The sequence below is a fragment of the Uloborus diversus genome, chromosome 3 (assembly GCF_026930045.1).
Source record: "Uloborus diversus isolate 005 chromosome 3, Udiv.v.3.1, whole genome shotgun sequence".
Lineage (NCBI taxonomy): Eukaryota > Metazoa > Arthropoda > Arachnida > Araneae > Uloboridae > Uloborus > Uloborus diversus.
In genome coordinates, this window is record NC_072733.1 from 118,316,409 (window position 1) to 118,337,004 (window position 20,596).

Here is a 20,596-nt window from a genome sequence, read left to right on the forward strand (position 1 = left end):
TTTGTTTCTTTCTTTGAACTCGATGGCCAGGAGGCCCTATGGCCCTGAAACTTGGCACAAAATTTGAACATACCCGGGGGTCTGCATCTACAAACCGGAATTCAAAATTTCAAATTAGTTTTTTTTAAATAGTTTTTTAATTTGAAATTTGGCATATTTTGCCTAGTTGGGGAGGGGGGGAATCCCTTAACATTATCTGTTGTTGGAAAGGGGGTGGGAGAGAGAGAGAGGGTGGGGTTGGATTTTTATTTATTCAAGGGACTTCCTTTAAATTCTTAGCTTGGACATCGCTGTGCAGGTACTGCTAGTGTTATATAAATACATCATGAATGTTTAGGTTTTTATTATTATGCATGCACTTAAAAAAAATATTAAAAAATATTTAGTCTAGGTGTCGGCAACAGGCGGCTCAGTAAAATCATGATTGTGGCTTTTGAGTAGTTTAATAATATTGAAAAATTAGCTGCAGTATTGCCATTCCCAGTCAAATTTTAATGTTCCCACTGACTCATCAAAATGTTTCTCAGATAGGAGGGTTTCGAACTTAAATCTTAATGAAGATAGAAATTCTCAATTTGCTAAATAGAGCTCCAAATATTGCTGAATGATGATAGCTTTGTCGAAAAGAACTCCAACTTTTGCCGAATGATGATATATTTGCTGAACCGTCGACATGCCGAGTTAGGAAATGTTTGGGAGGTCACAGTAACCTCCCATCAGGGTGTCCCTGTCTGCAGATTGCATGGATGTACTACTTGGCTATGAAATTAAGATATGCGGACACTTTTATATTATGTAAAAAAAGAAACAAATCCACATATATATTTGGTATCATAGCAATTTTTGGGCCTACTTACTGCTGTGAACAAATATTTTCAGGTATAACCTATATTTAAAAACACATTAGGAATTGCACTTATTGGCGAAAGCTTAACAAGTTCCATCGAGTTAAAAACTTCTCAGTATCCACCAAAGCTGGAACTACTTTGCACCTACTCAATCCCCAAAACCTTAAGAATGTTACAAGCTTGAGTTTTGATTATGCTGTACATTGAATATCTTTAGCAAAGTTAACCCACTTAGCAAAGTTAACCCACTGAAATAAGGTTTTCATAATTGTTTTGATTTCAATTATTAGTTTTTGAAAAAATGTATCTGTTTTCTTTCAGACATTACATTATGTTTTGCTACTGAATGAAATAAATGTATTGGTTTCAAATAAATATGTGTTACACAGCAGATAATCATCTTTTTTTTTCCTTCTAACTTTAGTGATGTATGTACTAATACTTGGCTCTATAAAAAAAAAAAAAACTTACCGTGATTTGAGGGGGAAAAATAGCTCTTTAACTCCAGAAAGGTTGCCAACCCCTGTTCTAGGCCTTTCCACTTATTGCAATGTTTCTTATTGAAGTTTACATTATTATTATGTAACATTTTCTTTTACTCACAGTATTTAAATTCTTTATTTCACATATTGAAGAGTGATGAGTAGCACAGAGCTAAGTCTTTTCTTTTGTCCTAGAACTATTTTAAAAATAAATTTTAATTATCCCCCCTCCCTAAAAGAGAAGAAAATATTTTTGGGTGTTCGTCAGCTCATACAGGGTTCAATTAAGATATAGGGGGGGGCATAGGCAAGAAACTTTTTTCGGTGCTTCTGCAATCAAACTTTATAAACAAACATTCATGGAGTACTAGGTGTGCCGATTTCAGGTGTGTTAAGGAGCCACTTGTTCAAAATAAGTGTTGGAGTGCAGGGCATCTCACATCTTAAGTATACAGAAGAAAAAGTAAATAAATAAAGGAGAAAATCTAATTTTCTCTCCTTTTCTTAAATAATAGACTAGAACAATTTCAGTCATTTTGGGGCTCTTAAAAACTGGGGGCCTAAGGCCATGGTCTGTTCAGTAATCAGGTTCTGAGCTTACATATTATTTTGTATGCAACCAAAATTTTGTTTGAATCCAAAAAAAATTTCTGAATTTTATATGGTTGTAATTTTTTGCGAAACCCTTTGCTTGCACAGTATATCATAGATCATAACTTTTTACTGTGCTGAATCATTTGTTCTTGTTGTTGAGTCCATAGACAAAACAGAGAAAAAAGAGGTCATGCCATTGCTTCGAGAGTTTATATTTCTTCATTGTCACTCGCATTTGGTGTTCTACTATATGTTCTATTATTTGGTAGATAAATGCACACATTTTAATTTTTCAAGTGCGAAATTTTTTTTTTGCCATACCTATTGCTTTTTTACCCCTCCCTTTCAAATGACATCAAACCTTTTAAGGTCATGGAAACCTGACTATATTTGTGCCAAACAAAACCTTGCAGTATTGTGAAGGCTAAGCAGGTTCTAATGACAGCTTTGCAATGCTACCAGGTTAGGTTCACCCCTACTATAGTTGAAACCTGAATTTTATATCTTACTTCTGATTTTTAGACTTACCCTACTGACTGGTTTTTAGATCTACACTACTTGCATGCATAAATGAGTGACCAGACCAGTCTTAGAAAAATTCCTCTCCCCTTTTCATTTTTGGTTTAACCTAGCTTGATCTGTTGCAGTAAATCTGCTTGCTTGATTTGCTTGTGTGTGTGTGCAATGCAATTGCAATAATGGGTTTAAATGTGTGCAAGTGTTATTGATTTTTTAGGGTCTTGCCTACACTAACATTGTTTTAACCTAATTTGCGGGTTATCCTCCAATTCGCTTATCCACAGGTTACCATGCCGTTCTATTCCGTGGATTGATCGGGAGTTTACTATACAAGTTATTTTTTTCTTATTACTAACAATGATTTTGATCAATTAATTATAAAACGTAAAATTTAATATTAGTGTTCTTCTAAACATTACTGAAAGTGATATTGAGTAATTTTTGAGAATCATTAATTTTATTCTTAGTTTTTTCTTTGTAGAATAAAAAGAAAGTAGTGCAGACAAAAGAAGAAGCTAAAAAATATCTTATTAAAAGAGAACAGCAAGATTTAAAGGTCATGCTTGAAAAAAAAACTTTCTTAGAATGTTCAAATGGTATTAAATCTGACATTAATGGTGGAGAAACAATTTCACATGAAAAACATAATGGTGCTGTTTTACCAGTGAAAAGCTTAAGTGGAAATGATATTTCTGAGTTTTTGATGAAATCAGAAGAGAACTGCAAAGGTTCTACCATGAACATTTGTGATGGTCACTTAAGCATAAGTGAAAGTGTGTGTTCAATTAGTAACAGCTTAAATTGCTCTACGATGGACACAAAACCTAGTTCAGTTACAAACATGTGTACAAATTCTTGTTCAAAATCTTGTTCTACAAGTTGTGGCAATCCATTAGATACTTGCACTGTTTCAAGCAATGGTTCTTGTGGAAATGGCAACAATTGCATTAGTTCTGCTTCAGCCTCAACTCCTGTGCTTTCATCTCAAGATATAAAAGCAGAAGGTTTGGTTCTTTTAATTATCTCCTTATTTATTTTTAATTGGCATCAATGTAAGTGCTTTAAGTTTTAGGAGCAATATAAATAATCTTAATAAATAATGTAAACAATTTTATTTTAAAAGATACTTACATATTTACATATTGTGTTAAGTGTCATCAGATCCCCTGCTCTGGTTGAGAATAATACCAGAGAGAGAAGTAAATAAATAACTTCTGCACATATCTTGAGTATCTGAACAACCAACCATTTTCCTGTCCTAATTGCAATGGTTTACGTTGAGAAACCTTTAAGTCTGGATGCTATTTAAAGTTTTTCAAAAAGAATTAACTAGAACTTTTATTAGGTTTCTTCAATAAGTGCTTTAAATATCAACTTATATTTTTAGCTAACCTTCCACAATCTCTAAGTGATACTCCCAGCGATAGCAGTTCTGTTACTAGTAATAAAGAAAATGCACCTCCTTCATCCGGAAATTCTGCGAATGGTAAGTATTCTTTATGTATAAACATGAATTCTAAATATATAAACATGAAACAACTCTAAAATGAATTTTCCTTTAATTGTTTGACAGTTTTTATCCTTGAATTGTTTACGTAAAACAAATTAAAATATTGTTATGTCAGGAATGACAAATTAATAACTATAATGGACTAAGAAACTAGTGATTTATTTGATACTACAATTATTTTGTTAATATTCCTTAATAAGTTTATTAGTTAAGCTACTGGTTTTGATAAATCTTCTGCAATTTTAAAGAGAGATATTGGCAGGTATGCAAATACTTTCATGGCATGATAAATATTAACTTTAATGTTATGAGTTGTCTATATGTACTTAATTTGGTTCTCTATTTGTGATGGGTTATGGTTTTGTCATTTTTCAGACATCAAATTGTATTTTTTTTAGCTGGGTCATTCCATATCAAGTGATCCAAAATTTGGAAAATATTTTCTCTCACCTTTTCATATTTCTTTGAAATTTGGCTCATCAATTGTACCCTTCCAGGTAATCAAACGTCCAATTTTTTAGATTTTTATCTCTTTTATATTTTTATTTATGAGACTGTGATTTTTCGAAAAACCCTCTTTTTTTCATTGATGCTTGAACATAAAATGGATGGTAACTCAGCACCAAATATCGATAGAAAGATTTGGTGAAAAGCATTTTAAAGTACATTAGTTGCTGTTTAATAGGATATGCAACACGACTAGTTTCAGAAAAATTTTCATTTTTAAGTAAAATTTAAATTTTAAATTTCTCAGAAAATGTATAATGATTTTTTTTAATTCTCAAAAATTTGTGTGTATTTTATCTTTATTTGTGCAAAGTTTCAAGTTGGGATCTCAATGGGATCATATTTTTGTGAATTTTTAAATAAAATTTGACTTATGAAATAATGACATTTTTCAGATTCTAACTAGTTAAATATGGGGTTCTCTTACTGGGGATGGTCTAGTAAGTAGTAATTGATCATGACTATGCATGAAATGAGCTGACATAAATTTGTAGATTGGTAAGCCCCCCTCCCCCTCGCACCACTACTTCTAATCTTTTTGTTGTTGTTGTTTTCAAAACGTAAAATAAGAATAAAAATTTAAAAAAAAATGAATAGTAAGCCTATTAAAAGTTGATAAATGTTTTTCTTTAAAACAAGAAAAAGCCTCCCCCCCCCCAGCACCATCACTTCTTTTTTTTTTTTTTTTTTCAAAACTAAAAAATAAATAAATGAATAAAATAAAACAAAATGAATAGAAAAGATATTAAAAGCTGATAGATGTCCTTTTTTAAAGCAAGACAAAGTACATTCCCCCCCCCCCCAAACATACAATTAACACTCTACTAGTATCACACCTCAACTGATGCTTTTTTTTTTTTTTTTTGAGACCAAGTGTTTCTTCTTCAATCTGAACTTCACAAAGTGTACTTGATTAATTCACTATCTGATTAGGAAAATTATGATTCATTTCATCCCCACCCCTGCACCAACTATCAATTTTAGACAGAAGAAAGAAATAGTTTGCTCCAAGATCATATTAAAATAGTAGTGTTTACCCCCGTGTTGTTTCTGTGTTTTTCCATTCTTTTCACACTGAACTAAAAATAAATCTAAGTATCAGATCATACGTCTGTCCACATAAAACTGTCTTTCTACAACATTAGGAATGCAGCTGTTGTTTTCTTTTCTTTAATGCTAGTTTTCTTTTTAATTTCAGTTGTAAAGGAGAGTAATGCAGCGAGAGAAATCTATTTATACAAATATTAAAAGCAGTTATAGATCAAACAAATTTTGCTAGTTTGAGCATAACCTTCCATGTTTTTAAGCTTCATTCCAGATTCCCCCCCCCCCCGCCTCTTCCTCACCCTACCGTCCCACTTTCCGAAAGAAAAAAAAAGCTGCAAATGAGTGGTTCTCTTTGTCTGTTAAAGTTTTTCTGACTTTTCGTTTTTATGACTCCCTCCCCCCTCTTTATTAGCCTCAGTCACTACTGATGTTTAGCAGCGTGCCTCCCAGTTTATTATGATTATAACTCTTACATGCCAGCTTTTTTTTTTAAATTCAGTTTGAAAAAAAAGATAAAAAGTGCTTGTGGCGGGGGGGGGGGGGTACCAATCTAAAAATTCATGTCAGCTAATTTAAAGCATAGTCATGATCAATTATTACTTACTAGACCATCCCCAGTAAGATAACCCCATATTTAACTAGTTAGAATCTGAAAAATGTCATTATTTCATAAGTCAAATTTCATTTAAAAATTCATAAAAATATGATCTTATTGAGATCCCAACTTGAAACTTTGTACAAATACAGATAAAATGCACACAATTTTTTAAGAATTAAAAAAAAAATCATTATACTTTTTCTAAGAAATTTAAATTCAAATTTAAATTATTTTTTTAATGAAATTTTTTCTGAAATTAGTTATGTTGCACAACCTATTAAACAGCAACTAATGTACTTTAAAATGCTTTTTACCAAATCTTTTTATCTATATTTGGTGCTGAGTTATCATCCATTTTCTGTTCAAGCATCCATGAAAAAAAAGAGTTTTTCGAAAAATCAAAGTCTCATAAATAAAAAAATAAATGAGACAAAAATCTAAAAATTTGGACTTTTGATTAACTCGAAGGGTACAATTGATGATTCATATATCAAAGAAATACAAAAAGGTGAGGGAAAAAACTTTAGATCACTTGACATGGAATGACCCAGCTATCATTTTGTGTTACTTTGTGTGTTAATGTACAGTAAAATCCCTCTAATATGGACACTAATGGGACAAAATTTTTTGTCCGCAATAGAGAGGTGTCCACAGGACAGGGGTTTAATAATGTTATTTGCATTGGAACTGTGGAATTAAAAATTGTCCGCATAAAAGGGGTGCCCGCATTTGAGTGGTGTCCGTAGGAGGGCTTTTAATGTATATTGAATACCTAAAGCAGCACAAAATCTGTTCCTGATTTTGATTTAAATTTTTACTTAGATTTGATGTAAAGCAGGGGTGCCCTCCTGGGGGGGGGGGTCGTGGCACAGACTGTGCCATTGAAATTTTGAGGGAGGTATTTTTTACTTGGGGGGGTCTTCTCGATACTTGAGGGGGGTGCGCCCTTGCTCCTAGGGGGGGAGGGAATCAATCAATTACAGTAACCTACTTTAAGCTAACTTATCAGGATCTTATCTGCCTATCAATCACCAATAATCAAGTGTTTGTTAAAAAATATTTACCTCATCTTAAATTGCAAATCTTTCCATCAAGCCATTCCAAATGCAATTAAATGAATGATTACATTTGGTACCTGTTTTTTTCCAAAACTTAAGCCCTCTCTAACCCCCTGACTCTTCTGTGCTCCAGCTCATAGTTAGCCATTTATATTTTAATTTACTAACCTTGTTGCCCTTCTTCATACTTTTAGCAATGGCCTTTGTTAAAAAGATATGTACCTAGAAAAAAGCGACAAAAGTAACTGTTATTTTTTTGTTGCTTTCTACTTCTAAATGATGCTGTGTTACTTCTCAGTTTATTATTGTTCTATTCATTTTCTGTCATCTGTTTCTGACTCTGTCTGCTTTAATCTAGTTGCATTTGAAATTTGAAAATCTGTGTTCATCTGTATTTTTGTCAGTATTACACTTGACATATTTGTGTGGAAGAGGTAGTATATTATCCAGTCTTTTGCTGCTCATGTGTTTATTACACACCCAAACCTGTTTTTATGCCGCAGACCAGGGCCGCATAAAAAAAAATCTCATTAAAAAAATTGTTCTAAACTTCATGAGTAGCTATAAAAAGTTATTTTCACAACACAGTTAAAATATTTTCTTTATGTGTTTGATAGGTACCGCATTAAAAAGTCTCACGTAGAAAAAAACTAGAAAAAAACCCAAAAAGTTATCTTAGAACAAAATCAAAATAGAACAAGTGATGATAATTTTACTCTCGTTTTATAAATAATTTTTATATACTGCACAAAAAAAGAATTGCACAGAAAAACCCCCACACAAAAAAACAGGCTTGGGTGTACTTCACTAAAAGTTTTTTTTTAATTTTTGAAGTGGGATATTCATTAGTTCTCTTTCAACAAAGGTGAAAATTTATATTGTTCTTGCTTTCAATCAACAGACCTTGACTCTCTGATTAATTTATGCATTCACTCCCCCCCCCCCCCTCCGATAGTTCACTTTTTCTCTGATTATTATTTTCTGTATTAAATTATTATTTTTGGTAAAATCCCAAAATATAAATGCTTGACACTTATAGCATTTCCAGGTTGAAAATTTTAGGCTTGACCAAGTGACACTAGATATGTAGTAGACGTTTAAAAAAAGGTATTGTATGTTTTCATGAAAAAATACTTTTGCATGAGCTCACTTATTGCATTATATTGAATTGACGAAAATATTTTGAAGTATGTTTGTGATGCTTTGGAATACAGTTCCAATTAGTAGTGTACTTAATTGTACACATCATTACTTGTCAGTTTCAGAAATTTTAAATAGTGAAAAATGGCAGCTGCTGTGATATAATATAGTTACTACTTGAATAATTCAGAAATGATCGTAGCAGAAAAGCGTTTTGATATTCTTTCATACTTCATGTCATGTTACTTAACATTTCTCTCAACAAAACACAGTAATAAAATATTGTTTAGAGTTTGAGTAATATACTAAGCTGAGTTTTTGTTTTCCTTTTGATTGATGCTATTATTATTAAATTTAAGATGTGTATATGTATTGCAGATCTTAAAGATATCCCTCCTATTGTTCTGAAAGATATCCCTCCTATGTCTGCCATGTCAAACATGGTAGTGTCCACATCAACGCCAGCCACTACTGCCTCCGTCCAGCCTTTACCCAGTAATATGGTTAACAAGACGTCCTTTCAGATGGATACTCAGTATATGCAACAACAAAGCCAAATTTTTGTATTTTCTACAGCTCTTGCCAATAAAGCAGCAGAATCATTTCTTTCTCAACAATTTCCATCAATCATAGCATTTCATTGTGCACAACCAGGAACCAAATCATTTCTTGAAGTAAGGATTTCTTCTGCTACCAGCTTCAATTTTATGATGTTAATTACAATTTTAAAAAGATGTTTTAAATATATACACTGTAATATCTAGAGGAAAGCAATTTGACTTTACATGTTTAAAACTAAAATTTTCACTAACAGGGTCTACATCATTGCCTCAGAGCAATAGTGAGACATCTTATCCCGAGAATAACAGTAAGATATCCTACTGTTGCTTTGAGGCGACGATGTGTTCACAAACCTATTTTATTTTAGACGTTGCTTGACATTGGGCAATTTTTGTCTTGAATTTAATAATACTACATTCAGAAATTCATCAAACCAGTCTCAATTATTTGAAACTGCTTCGTTAAATTTTAGTGAAAACCTTGCTGTTTGGCATTAGTTGGTTAGTTTTGGACGTACGAAGATGCCAAATACTACAGAATCTCTTGTATTTTCTACAAGAAATTGCAAAAAAAAAAAAACATGAATTGCCTAAAAGATCTGTTTTCCTATGGATAATAATATTTATGACATCAAAGTGGAAGTCTTGGCCTGATTGTAAAAATAAAAGTAATTCTTAGGCCTTCACCAAATCAAGCAATTACTTACGATCTCAGTGGTTTGAAACATCAGGCAATGGCAGATAGAGAAAAGTCATTGTGAGGGTAAAAAGCTCTAACTGACTCTAACCAAAATTTCTCCTCATGTTTAGCAATATTTGCAGCAACCCTTTGATCATCTCAGAATAAAAAGTTTTTGCACATGATAGAGTTTGTACCAATCTGACAAAGTTATATGCTGCTTGTGCAAACAATTATATTCTTGTTTTTCTCATCTCTGCTGTAAAATTAAATTCATTTTAAATAGTTAAAATGACTTATTTGCTGCATTAAATACAATGCTGGAGCAAAATGGTATTTTCTCTGATTGTTATTCAAATAGGAGTAGGTTGTCGATGAGAACCTTTTCTGCTCAGGGGAAGCAGCGGTCTTGTTCTGAAAGCATATTTTAAATTATTTAAGTTACAATTTTTAAGGGAATTGAAATATTTGTATGGATTATATATTGTTATACTTTGCTTCAGTTTATTAAAAACAGTGTACAGTTGAAAATTGCGACACATCTTGAACTTTTTCCATGTACATCTGTATTTTGTAAATTTTCAGCTTTTAAAAATGTCATCAATGCTGTAATATGTTTGTTTATGTATTTTTCCTTAAAAACTTTTAATGATTTAGTTTTATATCAAAATTTTAGAGATTATTATTAATTTTAGTTTTAGTTGAACTTACTGTTTGATATGTTCTTAGGCAATTATCTTTGAAAATTTAAATCAAAACAATTAACACAATAATCTTTATAAATCATTCAAGTTTTTCCAAGTTCCATCCTCACACTAATACGAATCCCTTCTCTCTTGTAAGTATAAATTAAGGAGTAGTTTTATTTCGTTCAAGCACTTCTTCTTATAATATGAGTTACAGATACAGTAAAACCTGCCACATCCAGACCTGTCACATCCGGACCTCCCCATATCCGGACGGTTCGTGGAACAAATTTTCAATTTTTGAGTAAGAAATGTCAAAGTATTTCTTTCTTTCGAACTGTGCGACCAACGAAAGAAGAGATGAATGGCGCCGCGCCTATAGTTGCACGTGGTATTTCTAGGTATGTGACCTTGAGTTGACTCTCGATTGGTTTGATTTCCTCCCACCCTTTTCTATAATTCACGAATGTCGGTATGCGTTTGCTCTCAGTCTTTGTTTGCTCTTGAGCAGTGACAGTAGTGTGTCTATCGTTTTCGTAGTGATATGGCAGAGAAACGGAAGAAAAATGTCGTTACAATGGAAGAAAAGTTTCGTGCTTTGAAGAGGTTAGATGCTGGGGAAACGGCTAAGAAGATTGCTGTTGAGATGGGAGTAGGGACTAGCACTGTGAGTGACTGGAAAAAATCCAGAAACGAAATTGAAAAATGGTGCTCATCGCAGGCTTCAACAACTGGGATAAAGAAACTGAAAATGATGAAAAAAGCTCCAAACAACCATATCAATGAGTGTTTGTATGTTTGGTTCACTCAAAGGAGGGAGCAGGAATTACCAATCTCAGGACCTATGTTAAAAGAAAAAGCCTTACACTTCAACAAAGAAATTGAAGGTGATAATGATTTCAAGGCAAGTGAAGGATGGTTGGAGAGTTGGAAAAATCGGTACGGTGTGAGGAAGCTACAGATATGTGGTGAGAAACTGTCTGCTGAACCAGAAGTTGTCGAAGTCTTCAAAAAGACATTGCACAGCTTACTAGAAGAAGGAATTACCGGAGACCAGCTTTACAATTGTGACGAAACAGGTCTCAATTATAAAATGCTACCGACCTACACTCTGGCCTCAAAACAAGAAGACAGTGCACCAGGATTCAAGAAGAAAAAAGAAAGAGTGACAATTTTAGTCTGCAGCAACGCTACAGGATCTCACAAGCTCCCTCTAGGATTTATCGGAAAGTCAAAAAAAAACCTAGGGCTTTCAAAAACTTTAGAGATCTTTCTTCCCTTCCAGTTTGGTACCGTCACCAAAAGAGTGCATGGATGAACTGTGTTATATTCAAAGAGTGGTTTCACAATCAATTTGTACCAAAGGTTGAAAAACATTTAGCAAAAAAAAATCTACCGAGAAAGGCAGTCCTGCTGGACAACGTACCCTCTCATCCCGACCCAGAAGAACTAAAAGATGGCGAAATAAAGTGTCTTTTTTTGCCCCCAAATGTGACATCCCTCTGTCAGCCTATGGACCAAGGTGTTATAGAATCTATAAAACGTGTCTATCGACGAAAGTTACTGACAGTTTTGATTGCTGGAATGGATGAAGGAAAAAACGTTACAGAGACTCTAAAAAAAGTGGACATGTTGGATGTGGTGATGTGGGTGGCCCAAGTGTGGGATGACATAAAACCAATAACAATGGTAAGGTCATGAAGGAAGTTGTTACCCAAACCATCTGATGAATCTACTCGAGAGAAACCAGAGGAAGGTAGCAATGAAACTTCCGCCGAAGACGAGATTGCTGAACTGATAAAGAACCTGCCGGGATGTGAAAAAATGAAGGAAGACGATGTTAACGAGTGGTTGAGTGCAGACGAACAGAACGAATTAACAGACGGCGATATATTGAACATGGTGTGCATGAATGATGATAAAAACTCAGACAGCGAAGGGGATGAAAGCACTGACAAAAATTCGGTCGTAAACGTAATGAGCCATTCAGAAGCTTTCAAGTCGTTCGAGGCTCTGCTGTCCTACGTTCAAAGTCAAGAAGATACTTGTGCAAGTGACGTGATGCTCTTAAAAAGGATGAGAGACATGGCTTCAAAAAAACGTGTACAGTGTGGAAAGCAGCAGAAAATAACCAACTTTTTCAAAAGCTAAGTAAATTTTTGTTAATACTATAACTGTGATGTGTAACTTTTTGTAAATAAATTGTGTAACCTTTTGTTTTTCTATGGAGCATATTGTATGTACATACTACTAAATTTATAAACGTTTAAAACTTTAAATTCTGTTTATAAGAACAGAAATACAGCTTTAAAACTCTATAATACAGCTATTTTTAAATGCGGTCTTGATATCCGGGTTTTTTGATATCCGGATTGGTTTGTCGCCACATTGATCCGGATGTGGCAGGTTCTACTGTATAACATTACACTACTGTAACAGAAGTTGCAGTTCTATGCCACTCTTTCATATTCCAAGGTTTTTCTGGTCATGTGCTCTTAGTTAACTGTTCACATCTATATAGATTCATAGTGAGAAAATACAAAATGAAGAGAACTCTAGGTTTTCAAAATATATGTGAACATTTACCATTAGTCTTACCATTAAAATATGACCAAGTTCATATAAATGTGAATGCATCAGAGCCTTAGTGAGACAGATAGTTGCTATTTATCATATGACAAACTGCTTTTATCATAAAATCCCCTAGTTTGTATTATATTATTATACATGAAGAGTGAAAGAGTGTTTTATTTGTTAATGCATGATTGAACAATCAACAAAGCATTAAAAGAAAATAAAATTATAATTAGCCATGATTCAATCAAGGTCACCGAATATGTGCATGTATGAAAATTATGAATGCTGTTTTTCCTCTATTTGTATGTAATGTCAAAGCAATAAATTATGATTGACAAGTTGCAACAAACTTGTTCGGCCTGTAAAGAATCAAAATATTGAAATAACTTATGAAATTTTTAGAAGGATAAAACTTGACATATTTTACAATCTTAAATGATGTTCATTGCTATTTTTTCTTAAAATATTGTTACATAAAGACTGTATTATAATCTTTTTTTTTTTTTTTTTTGTAGATATTATCAATAAAATTTTGTAATAGTATTTCCCACAAATGAATATCCAAAAGTTGTCTAATTTAGTAATTAGAATTTTGTGCAGATGCTATTAGTATCAAAATAAAATGAACAAGAAACTAACTTAATACACAAACAAGCGATAAAGTTGAATTTTACTTGCTTATTTGTGCATGTTTTTATTTTATTACTTCCAAACAAAGTTAAGCATTTTACTTCTGAAATAAGACGTTTTAACAGTACAGTGAATACTGAATTTTTTTATTTCTAAATTTTTCATTTTTTTTCTAAGTATTATGATTTTTCCACAGAAAATGAAGCAGGTTTTCTGCAGGTTATTGTTATTTATTTTAGCATGTTCTATTATTTACCAGGCAGTTTTTCTAAAATATTCAAACTCTTCTTTCAGAAATATCCCTTAAAAGTTCAGCAATTTAATCGGCAAAATCCTGCAGCATGGTTGAATACATTAGCACAAATGAAGCAGTCTGGTCGTCAAATGAAAAATCCTGTCAATCAATTTCCTTCACCTCATAATCCCAATGGTCGATTTCCCTGTCCGTCTGGACGACCACTTGGAGCACCTTGTGCTGCAGGTTGTAACATGCATGGGCCAAACATGTGTTCCATGCCACGTGGACCTTCTTATGGTGGAAGCACTATGGGTCCTGCTATGCCTAATGAAATGTGCCCACAATCATGGCCAGGTCAACAATTTGGACCAGGAGCATCATCGTCTTCCATGAACCCAAGATTTCCAGGTCCGATGGCTGAAGGAATAAATGTCAGACAGATGGGTCCATCTGGAAGTCCCTTGTTAGGATGTATGGGCAACATGAATCCTAATTCTGGTAATACATCTTTTCCGAATCCTACACTTAATGAAATACAAATGAGTCCAAGGCCCTGGTGGTTCTTCTACTCTAACAGGGGAATTTATTAATGGTTCTTATCATAATTTATGTGAATAGCACCAATTACAGCCAGGGCCTGACTACTATGAACTGCAAACCAGGGCCTGAACCTCTGTTCAGCCCCCTTCCCCTTAACCAAAATTTTTACTTTGTTGGTTTGTTCGATTATTTGTTTACTTTTTGCTGAGAATGATTGAAATTTGGAAGTAAGTAGCATTTGAAAGGCTTTTTTTTTTCTTTTGTTTAAAAATATTTTTTTTTTTACTGGTATCAATTTTTAGGCCCCTTCAGATTTAGTGACCAGGGCCCAGGCCTAGTGTGCCTATGCAATAGTCAGGCTGTGGTTACAACAACAATTTAATGTTAATTTACATGCATTGAAAATAGCCACGAGTTGTGACATTAACCAAGATGAAGATAGACTTCCTTCTCTATGTGCATCATTTCATTCTTAAGATTTGTGCATTTATTGCATCATTCTAAAATTTTAGAAATTTTTAAAGTAGTAACAGTTTTGATGACAATTTTATATGTTCAGTCGCTTAACACATTTAATCATGATAGGAAGGAAAATGCAGTAATTTTTTCTCTTCATTACCTTTTACACATGCACACTTTCTCATAAATGGCTGTCAAATGCAATTGCTAGATGAGTAATAAAATTAAATTGTTTATCCTACTCGTTTTCAGTATACATTATTTAGCAGAATTAAGAAAATATAAGAAATTTCAAAATGAAAGTACCACTTAGTAAAACAAAACTTTTCAACCTGCTGATTATATTGGGGCAAAAATAAATAAGTAGATAAGTAAATATTAAGTTAAATAATTTAACCACTTAATGATAAAAGCATCAATATGGGTTTTTTTTACTCTCAATTACGACCAGTACTACTTTTCACTCAGCTTAGGTAGTGTCATTTAGAATAACTCACAGTCAATATTTAATCTATTTTGTTTTATTCAGGGAGTAAAAAAGAGAAAAATCTACCTGAAACAACTTTGGCAAGAAAAAGTCACTGCTGCTAGAGAGAGTTATTTTTCTGTGTCTTGGCTTTGAACTTGTTACATGCATAGTCTAGCATAGTAACCAAGTGCGTCTAAAAATTTAGTGTCGAAAAATCTGCTAACATCAAGTTAATGTTTCCACTTTATAGAAATTCGGAATGTCTTTAGTTTCATCCTGCATTAGGGATTCATTTTATATTCAATGTGTTTTTTGAAGCAATTATATTATCTGAGGATCTTAATATGATTGATATGACAACTACTTTAAAGATAATTTAATTGATTATTTAGACAATTTTAAACAAATATGTAGAATGTTTGGCTTTGGAAATTTTTGTGATTAACCTTTTTTCAGAACACCTTAGTAGTTTAGCATTGATTAAAAAAATATTTTATAAATCATAAACAATGAATTTTGCATTTTCAACAAGCAATTAATGATAATTATGATCAAAATACTGAAGTGTTAATTAACGCTTTAGTATTCAACAACTCTCTTTCTTTGACATTATTCATAGTCCTTTTGTGAAAAAGTTTTTTTATTTTTTTTTTAAAGGAAAATGGGTAGTAATATTTATTTTCTAAGTTTTTATGGTTAAAGGCAATAAGCATATGCGTATAACACAGTGATGCATTTGAACTTGCACAAACAATACTTCTGCAAAAGGGGGGGGGGGAATAGGAATTTTGTTAAAGCAAATGTAGTACAAAATTATGAATAAGGTAACATAACTAAGTAAGTTAGTAAACTTAACTAGATATGATTGATATCAATATGTTATGATTGATATCAGTTTAATTGTTTGAATAAACTGAATATGGCAAACTTTTATGTTCGGAAAAATTTGTGATCAACCTATTTGCAGAACATCATTGTAGTCTAGCAATGATTTTAAAAAAAAAGTATGATAAGCAAGCAATAAATCATATAACGCTTGAATTGAATTCTAGGACTTTTTAAAATAAAAGTTATCAAACAATGTATAATCTAATTTTGACATTTAAATACTCTACAAATGAACTAATTTAAAAAAAAATTATGAAATACTCTATTAAAGGTTACTTCAACTTAATTTTGCTGGAAATTGTACTTTCTTTTTCTATCACTTAGATAGCTAGATTTATCACTAAAAAAGCAGCATAAAAAAAGTTTATATATTATATATTTAAAAAAAAAACATGATGCAGAAATAACTATGAAATTGATAATGTTTAACTTGTAATAAAAATAATGGCATACATAATAATAATACAAGTACAGGGGTCTGTCCAGGATTTTTCACAGGGTCCGTTTTTTGAGAAAAATCAAATAATTTTGTGAAAAATGAATTAATTTTGTGAAAAATCAAATAATCCCCCCCCCCCCCAAAAAAAAAAAATTTTTTTTTTGCGAAATTATTTGATTGAAATTATTGTTAAAACGAAATTTTAGAATTTAGAGATGGCACAAACTGCATCAATTAAACTTAAAGTTGAGTGTTTTATTCTTCTATGTCAAGAAAATCATTCTGGAGTGGTCTGATTTTTGGCGTGGGGGGGAGGAGGAGATCGCTCTCTCAAGTATCAATATTTATCTACTGTTCTACATTATGTTAAATTATACTAGAAATATTTCTGTACAGTATTTAAAATAATTGTAACAGAAAAATAAATTAATAAAATAAAATTCAGAATAGGGTTCAGCATTTAACTTTTTGACCCAAGACTCTTAAAAAGCACAGAATTTCGTTTAAAACTTATAAATTCCGTGATTTTAACAAAAATAAAAAGATATTTTAATTGTTTACCTCTTAACAAAGCGTAATAATCATCAAAAATTCTAAAAATCAGATTCCCATAGCGGATGCAAAGAGATCGCAATTCTCAAAGTGAAGGCATCAAAAGTATGAAAACGGCTCGTGAAAGAAATATTTTTGATAAAATTATTTTAAAATTGCATTTTAGAGTCCTATGATAAACATTTCATTAATATCTGTGGACACAGTTGAAGCAAAAAAAAAAAAATAAATAAATAAATAAATAAAATAACCATCTATTCAGCATTTTAATTTTTGACTTAATAACAGAAAATGGAATTTTGCTTTAAAAACTTGAAATGAGAGTTTTAACAGAAATAAAAAGACTTTTCATTTATTTGCATCCTAATAAAGCGAAGTTAGCTTGAAAAAAGAACAAAATATGATTCTCATATCGGATGTTAAAAGATTGCATTTTTCAAAATGTAGACATCTAAAGAAAAAAAAAAACGGTAATTATAAGAGTTTATTTAAAGTTAATCATCCTTGTTAGCATCGAAAAATCAAAACCCATATAATTTTCTCCCAAAATAACAATTAGACATCGCACCGCACCCACCGTAAAAACGCAAATATTGACAAGCTGGTAAAATGATGAGAATATTTTCTAATCAAGTCATTATAAAGGTTCAACGCCAGACGCTAAGTGGTGATAATTTTGAAGTTGGTAACCCTATCTGAAGCGATCATATTTTTCCCCCACCCTTACTATCCCTTTGCAGTTGTAAGTTCATTTCGCAGATATATATTATTATTGTTTATTAAATCATGAGCAGGGAGAAAAGTGCTTACCAATGCCTTTTCAGAAAAGTTTGCAACACCGCTGCTAATTAGCTGTGATAAAACAAACAACCATTATATTTATTTGGCAGTAGCAATTATTTATCGCTTGAAAGAGCATCGCAAGAGTGCCGTTTTTTTTTTTTTTTTTTTTTTTTTTTTTTTTTCAAAATTAGCCGATTTTGTATAATCTGATCCCTCTAATTTGACTTAAAAAAAGGTTCAAAAAATATTGGTTTATACACAGAAATACGCGTTATTTTACTTTCAGATTTGCTCTTTCAATAAACAATTTGTGAAAGATCCGATCTTGTTTATCAGAATTTTGTGAAGGGTCCGTTTTGTTTGATCGGGATTTTGTGAAAGGTCCGTTTTGGTTGATCGGATTTTTGTGAAGGGTCCGTTTTGGTTGATCGGATTTTTGTGAAGGGTCCGTTAACGGACCCAAATATCCTCTGGCCAGACCCCTGAAGTAATTTCATTGGTTAGAATATTGAGCAATTAGGAGGATTGATTGAGAAGTAAGCAATTTTGAGATCATAGTGCTAAAAGATCCCACTTTCAGCGTAATAATTTGCATGGTATACGAGACCTTTTACTATTTCCTCCCATTTAGGGTCTGAAGCTAGCCGGCTACCTCCCCGCAAACTTCCCGCTGACTCATGGAAAACTCCATGTCCAGCTAAATTCTTATCTCCCTTCTTAAATGAGTTTCACAGAACATTAGCGCTGCCAACGCACAGTGGTTGATTTATTGAATCTAGCTGGACAAAAATCATAATTACCTCATTGTTATTTCTTGATAAGCAACATTTTTTTGAAACTTAAATACCTATAAAGCAATGAACCATGTCTGATTTAGATAATTAGTTCCTGGAATTTTGCCAATAAAGAGTTGAAGTTCATATTTCTCAATAGCGCATTTTGTGTTCTGCATGGAGCGCTACATTTTGTCTGCCTCATCTCAAAATATTTGTACTTATTTATTGTTGTTATATTATCTGAGGTTAATATTATTCATCAGTTTCATTTATTAAATGAAAGTTCTAAATGCATTTTTATTTAAGTGAAAAAATGCGAATTTCGCAACATTTCACCAAAAGTTATTAGAGCAGCAAAAAAATTCTCCACATGCTTCCACCTTCTAATTTACATTTTTATGTACCGGATCTGTCTAAAACCATCAGTGTAAAATATTATAGCCGGATCTACCCGGCCATATGAGTCTCTTCAGATTTTGTTAAACGTGATGGTTAATTAGAAAAACTGAATTTCTACTTAACGAAGGTGATTAGGTTTGATTTTTTTCCCTTCAGTTTGCTTTTGTTTTTTACTATCATCTTCTGTTAGTTATCACCAGCTGTTTATTTGCAAACATTGTTTTCTTCCCTTTGGCAACTATATTGTCACTTTTATTAACGTTCTAAATTTTTTGTGAAATATATTTTCCTACTGATAATACATGCGAATATTTTTGCCAAATACATGGTTTCATTAAAAAAGAAACCTCTTTGGTGTTTGGCTTCTGAGTAAGGACTCGAATAATGTATACAATTTTGTGATTGAAACTTTAACTTTCGTGAGTGTAAAGATGCTACTAAGCTAAGTGTTGCAAATACTGTAAATAATTTTTGCGTGCATGTGAAAGACAAATAGAAACGATGCTTTTTCTCACAAAAAACTCTCTTACGAAAAAATTCTGTGTGGTTAAAAAAAAGATGTTATATTTGATGAAATTGATAAAGAAGCTGTTGTAACACTCCTAGGATCTTCAAAAGGAGAGCAAAATTTTGCAGTTGCGGTCGACTTACAATATTTTTGAAAGTTACCTCAAACTAAGACACGGAAATTTACATCTGTTATTAAATATCGTAATTCAGAGCAATTATTTTTTGCCACTCAAATTAGTATACGTTGGGCAGGGAAAACTAATGCTGCAGAACTCGCACAAAAATTAAATGTGTCACTGAAAAGAACTACTAGAATTAAAAGGGTTTTTAAAGGTAACAAATCATATGGTTAACTAATTCTTGACCAAACTTTAGCTTACTATGTAAATACAAAACTTACAAAAAATCAGTTTATTAGAACTCAGGAATTAGCTAAAAAACAAAATGCAAATATATGTCCATGTTATGAAAAGACATCAGAATCAAAGAAAAAATGCTATCCAGATGATATAAATATGTTTATGACAAAATCATACATTAATCGCTAATAAATCATACAATACTGTGGCTTTTTTTTTCAATGTAAATATGAACATTTTGAGGAACATTTAATAATAAATACTTGTTCCATAAATATAACTTTTGTATGGGGATGTGACAGAGCCTCCGATAAAAGCACTTATAAACAGCAGCAAATGAAGACCAATTTGAAAATTTACTTGTGATGCTGCAAAATTGTATGTTCAATTATATAATCTGATATCTTAAGCCAGCTAGTGTATATAAGTTATTAAATCATGGAAACAAATTACTGAGCATGCCATTCTACCAATGGGACACCTTTCTGATGAAAAGCAATAATATGCACGAGATAAAGATTTCAAAGCTTTTTGAGAACATTTCACATGAAAATGTTCAAGACTGTTCAAGTTCTGACCCTGTAATTGCAAAGCTGGGAAGTAACTCTTAAGAAACATGTTATACTTAATTATCAAAAAAGCTTCATCGCTATTGAAAAATAACCAAACTATGGATTGCAGTTTCTTTACACCTCAGACAGTATTTCTGATGAAAATGATGAAGCTTTCAGTAACTGCGCTTTCATTTT

The 20,596-nt window shown here is 32.2% G+C and overlaps 1 protein-coding gene across 1 annotated transcript in view; it reads left to right on the forward strand.

Moving 5' to 3' along the window:
• The window catches only part of LOC129218915 (protein BCL9 homolog), a 166,036-nt gene that overhangs the window by 132,816 nt on the left and 12,624 nt on the right, over positions 1-20,596 (forward strand). The window contains exons 7-12 of the mRNA XM_054853235.1: positions 2,925-3,447; positions 3,831-3,929; positions 8,715-8,977; positions 13,730-14,216; positions 16,499-16,509; positions 17,666-17,687. Of these exons, the coding sequence (XP_054709210.1) occupies positions 2,925-3,447; positions 3,831-3,929; positions 8,715-8,977; positions 13,730-14,216; positions 16,499-16,509; positions 17,666-17,687 (1,405 nt within the window). The remainder of the gene's footprint in view (positions 1-2,924; positions 3,448-3,830; positions 3,930-8,714; positions 8,978-13,729; positions 14,217-16,498; positions 16,510-17,665; positions 17,688-20,596) is intronic.